This window comes from Plectropomus leopardus, chromosome 16 (assembly GCF_008729295.1).
Source record: "Plectropomus leopardus isolate mb chromosome 16, YSFRI_Pleo_2.0, whole genome shotgun sequence".
NCBI lineage: Eukaryota > Metazoa > Chordata > Actinopteri > Perciformes > Serranidae > Plectropomus > Plectropomus leopardus.
In genome coordinates this window covers 23,618,768-23,635,407 of record NC_056478.1, presented here as the reverse complement: position 1 = coordinate 23,635,407, position 16,640 = coordinate 23,618,768, and the positions used below count along the sequence as shown (strand labels likewise).

General features: G+C 38.8%; 1 protein-coding gene across 1 annotated transcript in view; it reads right to left on the bottom strand.

Moving 5' to 3' along the window:
- The window catches only part of galnt14 (UDP-N-acetyl-alpha-D-galactosamine:polypeptide N-acetylgalactosaminyltransferase 14 (GalNAc-T14)), a 196,223-nt gene that overhangs the window by 144,111 nt on the left and 35,472 nt on the right, over positions 1 to 16,640 (bottom strand). The window contains exon 2 of the mRNA XM_042503819.1: positions 13,446 to 13,615. Within this exon, the coding sequence (XP_042359753.1) occupies positions 13,446 to 13,615 (170 nt within the window). The remainder of the gene's footprint in view (positions 1 to 13,445; positions 13,616 to 16,640) is intronic.

The following is a 16,640-nucleotide window of genomic DNA, read 5'->3' as shown; positions in this document are numbered from 1 at the left end:
GATGTGTTACACCGTTTACTATGTGGGCGAACAGGAAGCCATGTTGGGAAACATTATACACATTTATTGACTGTGACATGCACAGATCCTGCACACTGACAAAGGCCTCAGTCCTCATAAGGATATATTTTTCATTGCATACCTTCATCACGACTGCAGAATCTTTTTTAAATGTTTTACAAACAAATTTAATTTTTTTTCTCAATTCCAATATGTGTCGAAATACTTACAGTATAAGTAATTGTATGCCATGACCCTCACAGTCACCTAATTTAACAGCAATGGATGAGTTTTTAACTTGAAATCCCCAAACAAAAATTAGTCTGGAACCTCAAGTTTAATGTCAGCTGCAGCCATCTTGATTGTTTCCAAATATGCCTCGATGGCAGGCCTCTTTATAAGATTTATGCTCAACTTCATGTCCTTGATGTGAGGGTGCGCAAGCAAAAAATGACATCACCATGCATTTTGTGTAAAGCACAAAGGCTCGACCAGTTGTTAGTCATCGGATCAAACCCAAAACTTATTATATAAACAGCTGTGATTGGCCCAACATAAGCCTTTTCGGGTGGAAATCTGTCAGAGTTCAAATCTGAAGTCTGAGGGGGACCAACGAGGAAGACAGTACTTTCCACAACAATTAATATCTAAACACCAAATGAGGAAATATGTGAGAGGTACAGTGTTCATTCACCATTCCAGAGACTCCTTTGCCTGGGTCCAGACCTTTGAATCTGCCCACGTCACTGAGTTCGAGTTGACTGATTCTGGTCTGGCATCTTGACATGAAACAGTAGTTTCTCAGTTAAAATAAAAACAACCAATGAGCACCACATGGGGACTAACAAATCAGCACCATGTATTGACGTAAACACTGCCCATGCAGCTGAAATTTAGCGGTGGGTGTGACGTATCCATCGGCTCTGATAACTCAAAGTGGACTAAAAATTACCTTAGATTCAGGCGGATACGTTGGACTCTAGTGACTGGTTAGGCAAAGTTGTATCTCCCTCCCCCATAAAAATCAGATGGAGTGGAGGCAATGTCAGACTGAAGATGGAAATGCTGTTTAACAAAGTTGACAATTCTGTATGATATCAGGCAAGAGCAGTGACGCACCTAAATTCTCCACTTGTCTGTGTATTGTGACACTTTATGTTTGCATTTCTTTTCAATAATCAGAAATCTGTACTTTGAAACTGTCACTTTGGTGCAATAGTTGGCACTTTGATAGGTTTTATGACATACTCAGTATATTCTGGGTTAGTAGTTTCCAACTATTTTGGTTTGTCCTCACCCAAAACAAAAAAAAGCAACTCCTCCTTTCCATATTGCTTGATTTGAGAAATATTTGAAGAAAGAAAAAAGCAAAGTATGAAAAATGTAAATAATAAATGGACTGTACTTGTATAGCGCTTTTTCGACCACTCAAAGCGCTTTCACAGGAAATGTCACATTCACCCATTCACACATCACACAGTGGTGGCAGAGGCTACCATACTACCTACTAGGTGGTAACCATTCAGACGCATGCACATGCTGATGATGTGGCATCAGGAGCAATTTGGGGTTCAGTATCTTGCCCAAAGACACTTCTGTTGCCTGGAGGAGCTGGGGATCGAACCGCTGACCTTCCGATTAGAAGACAACCCACTCACCTCTGAGCCACAGCCACGCCAAAATTTAAAATAGTTGTGAGTAATAAAACCCTGTTATTTATACTTTATGTTAATAACTCATGAGCCCCTAAAATTGATTTTGAAGTTCCTGTAGGGCTGGACCCCCAGGCTATATCGATCTAAATGCTAGAAATAATCAACACTATCATCAGTGTCTATCTTTTTTTGTTATTTTTTGATGAAGTTTGTACTTTACTTTTGTGGTGAAACCTTTTTTATCTAAGCTGCTTTAGCAACTTCTATTGGGAGAAATAAAATGCCAAACGCCCAGCGGTGCAAAACACAACACCGATAGCTGTGTTAGTGTTTCAGGCTGGACTGTTTCTTTAAATTTCACTATCCATGACTGAATATATATGAGGGCTTAAAAATTCAGTCTTTAATCTGCCTCCTCCCCTTCTTCTCCATCTCGCCTCCACAACTGAAGTGGATTTAAGAGGTGAAATCAATGAGACATCAGAGCTTCACACAGATCCACCGTCTCAGTCTATTTCCAGGACCGGCTCTGCCTCATTTTTCAAACACACTGTGTGTTTTCTCACATTGTCATTTTCTGTAATTCTCTGCACTCATCAACAAAGCACATTGTACAAAAGAAAAGTAGGAATTTGGAGAAAAGCACTGCAGAAAAGCTGCAAAAAAGGACAGAATCCAAAAGCACTGAGGCGAAATAAGAGCCAAACAAATCTAATCAGGTATCAGAGCAGATACAGTTGTAACGCCGTCTGCTCGGTGATTGTTTCGACATGCAGTCGTCTCAGAGGCAGAGCAGGACGGTTAGCTGAGGCACTAGCTACGGTAAAGCTGCTTAGCGTCACTGTCACTCTGTGCTGTTGTAGAGCACCGGGGTGCTTCAGAGCTCAGGTTCCACATCAGCAGATTACCCACAATACACCAAGGGGATTTCCTCGCCTCACAGAGAGCTTTCTGCCATGGTTTGTGCTGTTTGTTAAATTCAGTGTAAACAGCCGTTAAACATAACAGGAGTCATCATGTTGTTGTTTTTTTCTGATAGAAAAACTTCTTGGACAGGTGAACCAGAGTTCAGACTCAGACAGTAGACTGTATATTGTGTCTTAAAGGAGTCCATTATGATCCATACAATGGTAAAATCTGACTGAATCTGCTTGACTCAACTTTCTCAAGTCTCAAGTTTCTGAGTATTGAAGTATGCATATGTCTGTTTAAGACAAAGCATCACAGCTGGATTTAATCAATCAATCCATTTTCATTTCTTTCACACCATTTTTACACTTTTTCAGGTGTGCAGATTCCATTTTGACACTTTTAACCCGATCTATAAAATGTCTGTGTAGGGATTTCAACCTTGAACCTTCTAGTCACAGATTTATTTTCACATCATTAATTCATGCCACAGATAGATTGCTCTGAAGGTATACATTAATCTTGCAGCATTGTCATTTAAACTTCACCAAGTAAAATGTGCTGAAAGGTTTCTAAAAATTATTTAAGTAAACAGTTCCGAGGTTGCTTGTTTTACTCTGCCTCTTTTTCAACAGTCCTAAAATTTTCAGCACTTCATATGGCCTGGTGCTAATTGACAGCCGTTTCCACAGCTGTAGAATAAAAAGGGACAATCATAGCTTGGTGGGTAGGATTAAAAATACAGACATTATCATCCTATTCCAGTTTCACATAAATAGTGACACAAAAACTGCAATAAAAATGGGCTGAAGAGTTTGACTAAGCTGGACTGGTCGCTGTCGGTCGACTTAAAGCAATAACAATGCTTGAATCTGCATTTCCTGCTACTGCAGCCTCCGTGTTAACTTAAAATTAAGCTAATTTGTTGGATACATCACTCAGTTGCTAGTGTCAGGGAAAAATAACAACCTTTCCAATGAAGAGAACAGATCAAATGAACAAGAAGTCAGACTGAATTATTCAGTGAAAATAAATTGGCAGTTCAGTCTGATTACAAAGCTAGTTTTATGCTAAAAACATAATTTGAGTGATGGGAGTTTAAGAGAGATCTCAATATTTCTAAGCTAAACCCAGATCTCTTCTGGTTTAGATGGATGCTTGTTAAACTTGTAGATTGTATGTAACCATTTATGGAACAAGCACAAGTGTGTGCAGATGAACGGTATTAAGGTGCCCCTCGGGCCACCAGCTCTCAACGCCCTCTGCCCGAACCATGAGCAAAAATCTGCCAAATTTTAGCTTTTGATTCAAAATCCTATTCAATTCAAAGTACAAGTAGCAAAATGTACTTAAAGTATCAAAGTGAAAGTACTCATAATGTGGCAGAATGTCATATTTTTGTATAATTACTACGTAATATGCACGTTAATTTAACTAATTTTTATACAGTTGAGTAGTCTGTCGCAGTTAATCTATAATGAATCTATAATGCATATTTTATAAACTGAGCACAAATTGTGCAGGTTTGCACCTTTCATTATTTCTATTGTCGATTGTTCTGTTTATTTACTTGATAAATCAATAACTTTTGATGTAAAATGTCAGAAAAACGTGACAAAAGTCGATCAGTGTTACCAAAGATTTGATGTTTTTAAATGTGTTGCTTTGTCCAAAACCTGAAGATATTCAGTTTACTGTCACAGAGGAGTAAACGAACCAGAAAACCGGAAAACATTCATATTTAAGAAGCTAGAATCTGAGAATTTTGACCTTTTGTTCTTAAAAAAAGAACATTTAAAACAATGAAATTAGTTGGAGAATAATTTAATAGTTGAGAACTAACTAATGGACTAATCATGGCAGCCCTAGTGCTGTATGTATGTGTAACTAGCAGCTGTAAGGGTCCTGTAGTGGAGTGAAAAGTACAACATCTGAATTGTAGTGGGGTAGAAGTATAAAGAGGCATAAAATGGAAATACTTAAGTAAAGTATAAGTACCTTAAAACTATACTTGAGTGCAGTCTTTGAGTCAATGCGCTATGGTACATTCCACCACTGCATTTCAGTATTGTTTCAACAGCACCTCAATTATTACATTTCAGCATGTAGTTAGAATCTGCCAAACACTAAAAAATGTGATCATTATCAACAAATCGTGATAATCAGACTGAACTTCTGTCTTGTTTCCACTTCATTATTTCGTCTGACACCATGTTCATCTTTGCACTGTTTTTGTGTTTGGGAGTTTGTTTTTCCAAACGAGAAAACAGCCGACAATGAGACCTGTTTAAATCAGTACGAAAGTCAGAGATGATGTGGGCGGTTTTTAACTTTTAACTTTAATTGGTTGAGGCAACAATTTAATGTAATCTAGACATCTAAAAACTTTCACTTTTTTTAACCATGCTTAGCCTCTAATCTAATCCAAACAGCAAGATGTATATTCGCTTGCAAATCACCACATCAGTGTTTACCGGAAGAAAGTGGATAAAGAATTGCAGTGAATGATGTTTCAAGTTTTTAGAGGTCAAATCTGTTTTCAGATCCTTTTTGGAGAACATCAGTTCACAGCAAATCAGAGCCTCGAGGGTGTTTTATGTTTCCTCCATCTGCTTTTGATACCAGACTCTTTGATCATCCATCACCGGAGCAGGTAATCGAATAAATGAGCATGACGAGGGAAAATAAAACTCATCCAGTGTCAGAGTTCAGAGGTTTGTTTTTTTTTCCTTGTGTTTTTTTCGGGACTCGTGATCTGAGGAGGCTGAGGAGCGTCTCAGCGTGGGAGGCACCAAAGCTAATACAGTGATTAATGTTTAGCTGCATGTTGTGATTCATGGTAACATGACTAAGTGGTTGACTGAGTGTGAAAGACGCTGATGCTACTCCACACACACACACACACACACGCACACACACGCACACACACGCACACACAGGCACACACAGGCACACGCAGGCACACACTGCAGACACAAACACACACATGGATGGGGTTACTGAATGACTGCAGGATCTGGTTGCTGATAAGTGTTCAAGGATCACTGGGTCACAATGCAACGAAATAATTAGTAACCAACTCGGTGGACCGTCGATGTTTTTCCCCTACAGCGCAGGCCTGTCTGGTTGCTGATGGTTACGAGGAGGATGCCTCCATTTTGGAGCAGTGACAACAAAGCACTGGAGCGTTATCACATCTCCCGCCCTGGCAAAAACAAAGAAGATGACAAATGTGTGCAGGGTGGTGTTTTGTTCAGTTGTGCCTCAGAGGAGAGAGAGGTGATAATTTTACACCCTTTTAATGTCACTGCTTCAAACATGGTGACATTTCTCTCGTGACCAGTGAACGCCTCTGTTGTTTTAGTAAAAAGGTGCTTTTTTGTGCTATCCAAGAATTTCTATGATGGTTTGGTTTGTTTTGCTATTGTCTTTTAGTCAGACATCCCTTCATTTGATTGACATCTTTATCTTTGAAACCTTTTTTTCTAAATTTGATTGAGTGGAATGTAACAACGTACATAGAAATTGAAGATACTTGCACTTTACTTGAGTATTTCAATTTTGTGCAACTTTCAGCTTTTACTCAACTATCCCTCTGAGACAAATATTGTACCTTTTACTCCATATATTTATATGACAGCTTTAGTTACTTCTCAGATTAAAATGTTTCTGTCTGAAAGTCAAGTATCTCCAAATGTGGTGGTTTCGACTGTTTTATCTGCGACACCTCAGGAAATGCCAGGTATCCCCTAAAATACTGAGGAATTTCTAGGGTGCGTTTTCTTTTTACTTTTAGTAGGTACTACCGATGCCTTCACAAAGTATGTACTGTTGCATACTGCATGCACACATTCACAACATACTACTTTCTCACAACACTGCACCCTGAACTTTACTACTACTATTATTATTATTTTATTATTATTAGTTACAAAAACATTTTTTTTGTTTGGTTAAACTAAGGTTGTATTACTATAATTAAAAACTGAATAAATTTTCTTGAATGGAAGTATGTGTGAAAAGTCTCCCTTTTGAAAATAAATAAATAACAGGAAGAGTTCACTTTTTGTTTAAAATAACATTAATAAACAAATGATATCCATTAATTTCATGTATCTTGAAATTAATATACCGCTGCAAAACTACAACTAAAGTTGGTCAAAGGTGAAAAAGTTTAACAGCCAACAAACTGCTAACTTACTGAAACCAACTAAAAGATGTTAATTATATTCTTTCAAAAATATAAGTGAGATGACGTATATTCACGTTATAATGGGAAAACTTTAAACCTACAGACTGATATTTGACAGCCACACAGGTTTTCATCGGAGATAAATTCTTGACATCTATTTTGAATATAACGATAGTAAAACAATAAGCTCAGGGACAAAATATGTTTTTTCCTATCATGAAAACTTCACAGTTATCTTACTCTGTATTCTATATAACAGTTTTGTTACCATTTACCTTATTGTACACACTTTTCCTCTCGATTTGCCTTTGTCTTACATTGGAACAGTTTTCTTACGCAGTTCTTGTTGCCATATCAACCCATCGTGTAGTACTGTAGGACACGTTTCCTCTCTGTACTGTATCAGCCCATTGTCTTCACGCTTGGATCTAATCCCTGCGGTGGAGCGGCTGTTGGGCTTATAGACTGCCTGTCTGTTGCAGAGCAGACGGAGGGAGGTTCCCCTGTTCACCAAGATAATAGCAGAGCACTGGAGTGGTTTATACACACACACAGCCTCTCAAGCTCTGCATGTGGCAATTATCTCTCTTCTCAGCAGCTTGTGGCATCTCCCCCATCTCCTCCTCTTCTCCTCCACCTCTCCTTCTCTCCTCTTCCTAATCTCTACTTGACTTTTCTTCTTCTTCCTCCTCCTCCTCCTCCTCTTCCCTCCTGCAACTACCTTCTCATCCCTATCTCCCCATCTTTTCCTAAGCCGTCTATTGCTCTCCTCACATCTCCTCTCTGCTCTCCCTACCCTGAACTTGAGATAGTGACAGAGCACTCCTCCAATACACAATAACGACCCAAACAATCAGCCTCCCCTTCCCCCCAAAAAAGGAAAAAAGTTTCCCGTTTCCCACCAATAACACCACTGTTTTTTTGCTTGTTTTTCTTTTCACTGCTTAACACACATACCAGCAACACAAGCGATGCGTGAGTGAACAGACACTTTGAGGATAACTGTCAAACTCAGAGAGCAAAAATTTAAGACTGCACAAAAAGGTTTCTGACAGAACAGTTTGTAACTTTGTTCACTTTCTTTTGACTTTGTAGGTTACTGGAGCAAATCCTAATTTCTATTTGACAAATAAACATCATGAGTTTGCATTATGATAGAGAAGTTTGGGTCTCTCCATTTACTTCAATATTGTAGTACTAACTTCCTGTGGTCAAACTGCAGGCAGAGTTCCTCGGTTCCTTAAAATGTTCTCACACATTCATTTATTTGTAGTGGGCTGCCACTGACAAAACAGCTAGCACCACACATAGATTTTCTATTTTTTGGAACTGGATTGTTCATTAGGAGCACTCTTGCATTATATAAACCTTTCGGTTATTGATTGCACCACACTCTCTGAGCACAGAGTGTACTCTGGGCACAGATGGAGCAGTAGAATGTCAGGCACATTGAAAGTGAAACTTAACTGTTCATTCTAGAAGTTTGCATTCCCTCACAAACAGCTGGTCCTCTCATCCAGTGATCTGACCTGATCAGCTCTGAATGGGTTTACAGATCAATTATCCACCCCGCAAGATACAAATTGCTGCAGAGGAAGAAAAGAACTCAGAGAGATCCAACTGTGCTGCATTCACAGACCCACAACACCTCAAAATTAATAAAGGGGACACAGAATGACACAAAGGGACAAACAGGCATTTAAAAGGAAAGGAAAACATGTTGTTGTTATGTCGTTGAAGTTTAAGTTTAGTAGACCTTTTAACTACACGTAAAAGTTATAAATGTTGTATAGAACGCTCCTGGATATTCCTTCTCCCACCTCTCAAGATAATGAAGATGCAAATTGTGTCCACAGTTACAAAGAAATCACACCTGCATTACACTAATCCCAATGGAAACTGGTGAGTGCACCCATAGTCACTATTATTCCAGATTTCTTGCAGGCTGCAGGCTCTGCTTAGACCAGCCGCGCATCTTCAGGTCAAAAGCTTGTTTCTCTAATCTTTAGGTTATCATTGCCCCGCTGGGAAAATAACAGATGTGGAGCCTCCTCCTCAAACCTGCTGTGCTTTCTCTACATGAGTTGTGCTTTAGAGTAGTAATCTACCAGGTTCTCTTGTTTTTGTGTCTTTATATTCAGTTTTTAAGGCTCGTTGCTGAAGCGTGTCTGCAACTATATTACCCAGAAATCACCTGACAATCAAACAGCGTCTTTCCTTGAATTTTCCAGCGGCGTGGTTTGAGTTTCTGCTGTCTATTGCTGCTAATGCAAACAAAATGGTTTGTAATGCATTAAGAAAAAGGAGATATTTGTGTATTTTACAGTGCTAATGTTAATTTTAAGACCAAATCTTTGATCTTAGATACACTGCATTCCCTTAGTACCTTAGTCTGCCACCAACACAGATTCTTCAGTGGCATTACAGGGGTCATAGATGTAACACTGTGAATGATTTGGTAACATAACTTTATTTTTCCTAATAGGACAGTAATGGTTATTTGAAACTCTGTTATTATCCTGCTATTACTAAGATAAAAAAAACATTAGGTAATGTCTTAGCACTATGATATATATATTTCATTTTATCTTCAGTTGAATAATTTAAATCAGCACTTATGCCAGTATTAGCAATATGACTGCATGGGGGAATAGGGAGTGACAGGAGAGGGTCTAAAACAACTGTGTTTTGAGATCAGTGTGTCTGAGCTGTCACACAGAATGGGTATGAGGAAACATCCTTACTGTCATTCGACCAAAGAGACTGAAAAACAACTCCAGCTCCAAATTCACTTCACGTTTTAACCTAAATGCAGCTTCCTCGAAAAGATGGACTTCATTTTGGAGTGAAGAACACAAACAGTCTGACTTTGAAAAATGCTGCTCATATTTGGCAGTCAAATGTTTGCTGAGACAAGGACAGAGAACAGGGACTGAGTGCCGTGGCATATGTGTGTGCGAGAATGTGTGTTTTCAGAGAGAGTGACAGAGAGAGGCAAGGAGAAGGTGTACTGCACAGACATGTTTCTGTAAGTTATTAATAACTAACTCTGGATGCTGCTTTGTTATTTTGCTGCAATAAAAAAATGACTAAAATGATTTCATTAAGTAAAACAGATGTTAACAAAATGTATCTTTGGAGACATAATTTGCATTTGAACAAAGGTAATAAATTGCGATATATGTTATTAAGGCTGTCGCAATATTGCAATAATGATGAGACACACATGGATGGCAAGAAACTGCTGCTATGATTACTTTTGTTTGCTTGTTTGTTTGTTTGTTTGTTTGTTTTTTCATGGGAGCACCATGTAAATGCCAGCAGCGTGATAAGGTGTTGAGCATGTATTCTGCACCGTGCTGCACACTGGGCTTTATTTTTTTTTTTATTATTGGTTACCGAAAGTAAAAAAAAATCAGCCATGGGTAAAATACTGCAGCCGCTTGACATCACTTTTAACCCCGTGGTCCAATCACAGTGGAGAAGGGGCAGGATAAAAACTCTATTACAAAGACCGACCATCACATCGCTGAATGACAACAGCAATGGAGAAGAAAGAATACTGAACTCATACAGACTAATTTCATCCAGAGCAAGTATTTGACCTTGTGCAAGTATTTTCACTTCCACAGATATTCTGTATCATAGCAAACACACGCAACTAAAGCATCTGAGGTAAAAAAAAAAAAAAATTAAAAAAACACTACGCACCTTATTCTTCCTCATTGCACCATTATATTCAAGAACAAGTATTTAATTTGTTTTAAAACAGTGTCATTGTTGTCAGCTTATGTAAAATACACTAAATTCAGGAAAAATTAAGTCATTTGCAAAAACAACAAAAAATGGCGATAAAACTGCATATCGCACTGGTGAGCAACCCTTAATCACCACAAGGAAAATTCCTTCACTGTGACAGTCCTATATGTTATGGCCATACCCCGTTACTTCTACTAATTGCAAAAATATTGCATTGTGGGGCCTCTGGTGAGTCGCACCAAAAATGGAAAGTAAGTTTAAACTTGTTGGCAATAGAATTTAACTGCCATCACCAGAAGTAAAATAAATCCTCATCAACAACACCATAAATTTAAACTGCTCCATTTCCAAAGCTCCTCCAACCAGTCCTTTCCCTCACTTTTTTGTGCCCTTTCTACAAATTTCACACCACCTTGAATTCTCACCAAAAGCTCGCCTTTGGGAACGCAGCCAAAATGTAGGAAGCGCCTCAGTGAGTCTGCAGAAGAAGAGAAGGTGTTTCTAAGAATACAAAACCTCAGAGGCTTCATCTGAGGATTTCACTGCAGTTTTTTCTTTCCATCCTAACAGGAGTATAGGGTGCTATCATTTCCCCTGCCAAGCACTCCTGAGATGTACAGCTACACGGTAACTGAGTTAACAGATAATCACATAACAGCAAACCCCCACCCGTCCACACACACACACACACACACACACACACCCTTCATTGCTGTCCTATACGAGATAAATGAGCACTATCAGCCCCCTACCTCCCTGCTAGCAGATTAATGTGTAAGCGTATCCCTGGTTTCCCGCCTCCTACACACACTTCTCACTTTCTCTGTCAAACACACACACACACACTTCTCAGCCGCCTTATGTCAGCTCAACAGTGAATTTCCCTCCTCCTCGGAAACACAGCAGATGATGCAGGCGGTCGACACATTTAGGCACATTAGCGTACACATGTGGACATGTGGAAACACTCACACACATACTTGTGCACGCGCACACACACACACACACACACACACACACACACACACACACAGTTTGACACACACACTGTCAGGAGCTATGATTGAGTCAGCCATCATACATCCCATCATCTGCGGGTACATCTTGAAAATGTCGCACACATTCACACACAGAGTGATGTACGTGCCAGTTATGCTAACAGATTTTAGCTTCCTACGTGAGTCGTGGAGCCGTACCCCGCTGTGCTCACCACCGCCAGCCGCAGCAGCAGCAACCTTCTAGGGCTTAGTCATGTTCAGTGTAAGTGCCAAAACAAACAGCCACCCAATTAACGCCCACATGCAGCTTCCTCTTAGAGAGCTGGGTCACTGCAAGCTGCCTGGTAACCTTTAATCACAAAACCACTATCGGCTGAAAGCCACGCCGTCACAGCGGGCAGAACGGATGTTCCAGCTGGATTTGTTTGTCTTTTGCATTAACTTTTTTGTACTTTTTGCAGGTCCAAAAATACTGTCAGACACATTCAGGTCATTAAAGACTGAACAAACAGTGCCAATGGCACCTCTAAACTAAAGTGTGGCTGTTTCAGGACAGACAAAAGAAAAAAGTAACCCCAGCACCTTAAAAAATACATTAACTTTCTTTTAGGAAAAGGATGGTATTTTTGTAATTGTCAACAAGTCCCATTAATAGACAATAACCAGGAGTTTGTTAGTCTGTCTCTCATTACTTGCTGATTTTCCCATTTTTTCAGTGGCATTCAGCCCACTGCCTCTTGCTGAACTTTAAAAAAACTTAAAAACTCTTAAAAAAAGTTTTCAAATATGTCAGGGTAAATTTGATGGGAAATCTATATAAATGCATGCACCACTAATCTAGAATATGTCCATATGATGTAAAAAACAAAATGCCTGGAGCATTAATATTTCAATCAGTGAAGATTTAAACTACATATGGTAACTGAAGAAAATAAGGGGAGATTCTTAAGATTTAAGAGATTTAAAAAAGAAACCCAAAATGAACATCCCCTTGTAAACCTATTAAATCATTAATCATGCTGAGAGCTGATAGTCACACAGTATTTTTTCCATATAACCATATGTCAAAAATGATATTAATGAAAGTCATGTTATTAAAAGCATAATGAAAGATCAAAGTACTTAAATGCTGTGATTGCTGACTGAGAGAATCATGGAAACAGTAGTTCAGGAAGAGTGTGTGAGTGAGTGTGAGTGTGTGTGTGTGTGTGTGTGTGTGTGTGTGTGTGTGTGTGTGTGTGTGTGTGTGTGTGTGTGTGTGTGCGCTGCACTGGACCTCTTCACGCTTTCCACAAGTGCCTGGAAGTTTTTATCTGCTGAAATGTGTAAGAAGGCAGCTGCTGTCAAAGCAGACGAGCTCCTTATCTTCCTGCTGAGCGTCTTTCCAACAGATGAGGACGGGCGCTCCACTAAGAGGATTTCTATTTTGGTGTTTAATTTAATTTCTTAGCAGCTGGATTGTAATTTGGTGATTTTTATGTGAAAATGTGTTTGGTTCCATAATCTAAATTTGTTTTAGTGCAGATAGGAGATTAATTATGAGCTCAGAGAGTGGCTGCTGTGTTACTGTTTGACCCTGTGTGTGTGTGCGTGTGTTTGTGCATGTGTTTGTGTGAGTGTGTGTACATACCTGTAATATAGTGACGTGTGTACTGATGTGTTTGTTTGTGCTATTGGAGTTCAGGTTTGTACGTGCACTGATAAGCTTTATTCCTAAGCAGCAGAGCTGCGATTGCTTCATATATCATATTGTAGAGAGTGTGTGATAAACGTGTTCTTCCAGAGGATGGATTAAATACACTGCGCCGTGTTTCTCAGATTGTAGAGATAAAGTTCACCACACAGTGTACATATTTTTTCAAACACATCTGGCATCTTAAATGCTGATTCAAACAAAAGCACAAAGACAAGTGTGTATGTGTTTGTGTGTACCTGTAGTGTCGTGTGTCTCTCAGGGCTCGGTTGCTGGGGATGCGTTCACTCTCTCTCTGGTTGAAGGCATACAGGGTGTACGGGTCATCGCCGGGCTTCCAGCGTCGAGCACTCAGGTAACCACGCTCATCAAAACCCTCCAACAAGTCCTCCCACTCTGCATCTGAGATCTTTTTTTTTTAAAAAAAAAAAAATCTGTCAGTTTGTGCACAATATTTTCATGTCATCTCAGCAATTTTATTAACTACTGTGTTTTATTTGGCTTGTTTTGTCTGACCAACAGTCCAGAACCTAAAGAGATGTAATTTGATGTAAGTTGATGCAAAACAAAGGAAAGCAGCTAATCCACATATTTAAGAAGCTGGAACCTGCAAATGGAATTTTATTTGATTATTCGATTAACCAAATTTAATCAGGGGCTGCGCAGGTAGATCTATTTGTATGGGGACCAGAGCTTTTACTTGCAGCTCATTTTCATTTTAAAAACAGAAATACACACTATTGTTCTCCATATGCCAACACACCGTGCTGTTAATTGATGCACATGCTTGGAGGATCACACATACCACTACATTGGGATACACCACTGATCTTTTTCCCCAGCAGCGATTCCCCAATGAAACAGCAGTTTTGTCCTATTCACTCCTAAACTCTGCCCATCCTACCTACTGTACCGCCCCCACATCTCCTTATAATAATAATAATAATAATAATAATAATATATAATAATAACAATAATAATAATAACAATAATAATAACAACAATTAATAATAGACTATTATATAGCAATTTTCTAAACAAAGAACTACAATGAAGCAAAAAATTAGACAGTCACAAAAATACAAAATTAATATGGAAATAAAATGCAAAAAATCATGTAAAAATAGGGAGCAAAAACTAAAAGAGATGAGACATAAAATAAAATGGTGTGCTCTCATTATTCAGAGGGCACACAGACTATCTTTGCGGGTCTTAAGGAAGCGTTATCTGTACAATAAAACAAGTATTTTGTCAGTTAATCTATGAATTTTTTCAGCTTTTGTCTATCAATATTTCAGTCTGTCAACCAAAAGATCAATCACATTAACACTGTAATTTATCAATCAATCAGAGACTCTGCACATAGTTGTGTGTTAAAGGCAAATGAAACACCTCAGAGCAGAGAGTGTGTTTCTAGGCTTGAAGCAGCCAGTATCAGGTTTTGTTGACTGACATTTTCTTTGTAACAGTCATCAGACTGGATGACAACTGAATGTGAGATTTAGTCATAAATGTCACAGTCTGAGTCTTTGGATTGTAACCTGTGATTATCCACCAAAGATATGCTGAAAGAGTGTGTGCATGTGTGTGTACAGCTGTCTGCGGCGAGGGGCTCTTTAAAAGCATCAGGAGAGCTTTTAGAGGTCATTTTACTAAAAAGAAGATTGAGAAGGGTTTTTAACTTTCTGCTGTTTGGTATTTAACAAGATGTATGTTGGACTTCAGCTTTTCATCGCAGTTGTTCTCTCCTTGTTTTGTGACTAAATGCTGCACTTTGTCGCTCTGCAGCTTTGCTCTACTGATCTGAGTGCTGCTGGAGGCTTTATGTTGGTTTGTGCTTAAAAGGCCTGATTCTTTATTTCTTGATCATAGAAATTTGACCTAAATAAATACACCAAAAAAAATTCAGAAGACATTATCACGGTACAACAAGTAAATAACTTAAATCAATCCATCAATCAATCCAATCAATCCTTAAACCAAATCAATTAGTTTCAATGCCATATTTCGATATTTTGCTGGTGTTTTTAATTGGGATCACAAATGTAACTTTAAATGTTAGTGTCTGAATATTATTGGGCTCTTTCACAGCTGCTCATGCTTTAAAGGCAGAGTCATTCAGTTAGCCAATTAATAATTTGATCAGTCCTCAAACCTAATATGTAGCTGGTTCAAATTCATACTGCCGACCCCCCCCCCCTCCCTTCCTTCCATTCAATGTGAGCAGTGGGGCGAATAAAAAGAAAAAGCTAATTTGCATCTTTGCATTGCATGGAGCTCAACTTTGGTAAACTTTGATCGATAAAGTCACAACCTCAACCAATAGCAATAGAGTACATGTGGAGGAGACATAAATTGTTGCTGTGTTTATCCAGCCAATATAATAATAAGAACTTTATTTATATGGCACCTTTAAAAACAGCATTTACAAAGTGCTTTGACAAACAAAGCAAAGCAGAGGCAAGAAACCCCAGAGACAATAACAATAAAAGCCAAACAATAATGTTGAACAAAGGCCAGACAACAATTAAGGTAGAATTAAACGAGAGCAGAGGCAGAAAAATGTTTCAGAAAATTATTGTGAGATATTGGTGACAAAAAATACTAACTGCCCCACATGACACATGCTGCCAGCTTGTAGCGAGTCGGGAGACAGGCAAATAAGGCAAGAAAGTGGTTAATGTACCAAAAACATATTTTTTCTTCATATTTAATTAGTAAGTAAGCTAACATTAGCTTAGTGTTTGTGTCATACTGCATTGCCTACGTTATAACCTTGGCAGGTGATGGTTACTCGCCTACAGTCGCTCATGTGAGACTGTGCCTTGATAGTGATTTGTACATTAATCAAGTGCTGGTCAACATACACATTCTAGCTTATTAATTACAAATCCCATAGACTTTATACTGCTGAACACTTTTTTAAAGCTCAAAATTGTTTTTACCCATATACTTAGGTTAATTTGGTCCAAAACAAACAAACAAACAAAAAAAAAAAATCATCTTCCGTAGCCTCATTTACATCGCATTGAACAAATAAAATGCCTGAAAAAGGCGTACATCACTTTCCACACAAAAATTGTGATTTATATAAACAAACTTGACAGGAGAATCTGCACACAAACTCTGCCTCATGTGTACGACTTTTTATGCTTGTGCTCGTCAGCTTTCACTATTCCATAAGCACCTTTAAATTGTAAAAGATATAAACCAACTAAAATCTCAAAACACATTGGGTTTGATATTTCATCAACGCTGTCTCATCACGTTCCCCCCCTGGAGCACAAAAGAGAGTGCCAGACTGTACTGACACTCGTGCTCAGTTGTGGAGCACGCTGTCCGCAGCTGTAGAAATGCTGGATGACGCCAGGATGTAACAGGTGGCAGGATACAGGAAAGTCTGGCTTCCTTTTCCCAGATATTAAGCATGAATA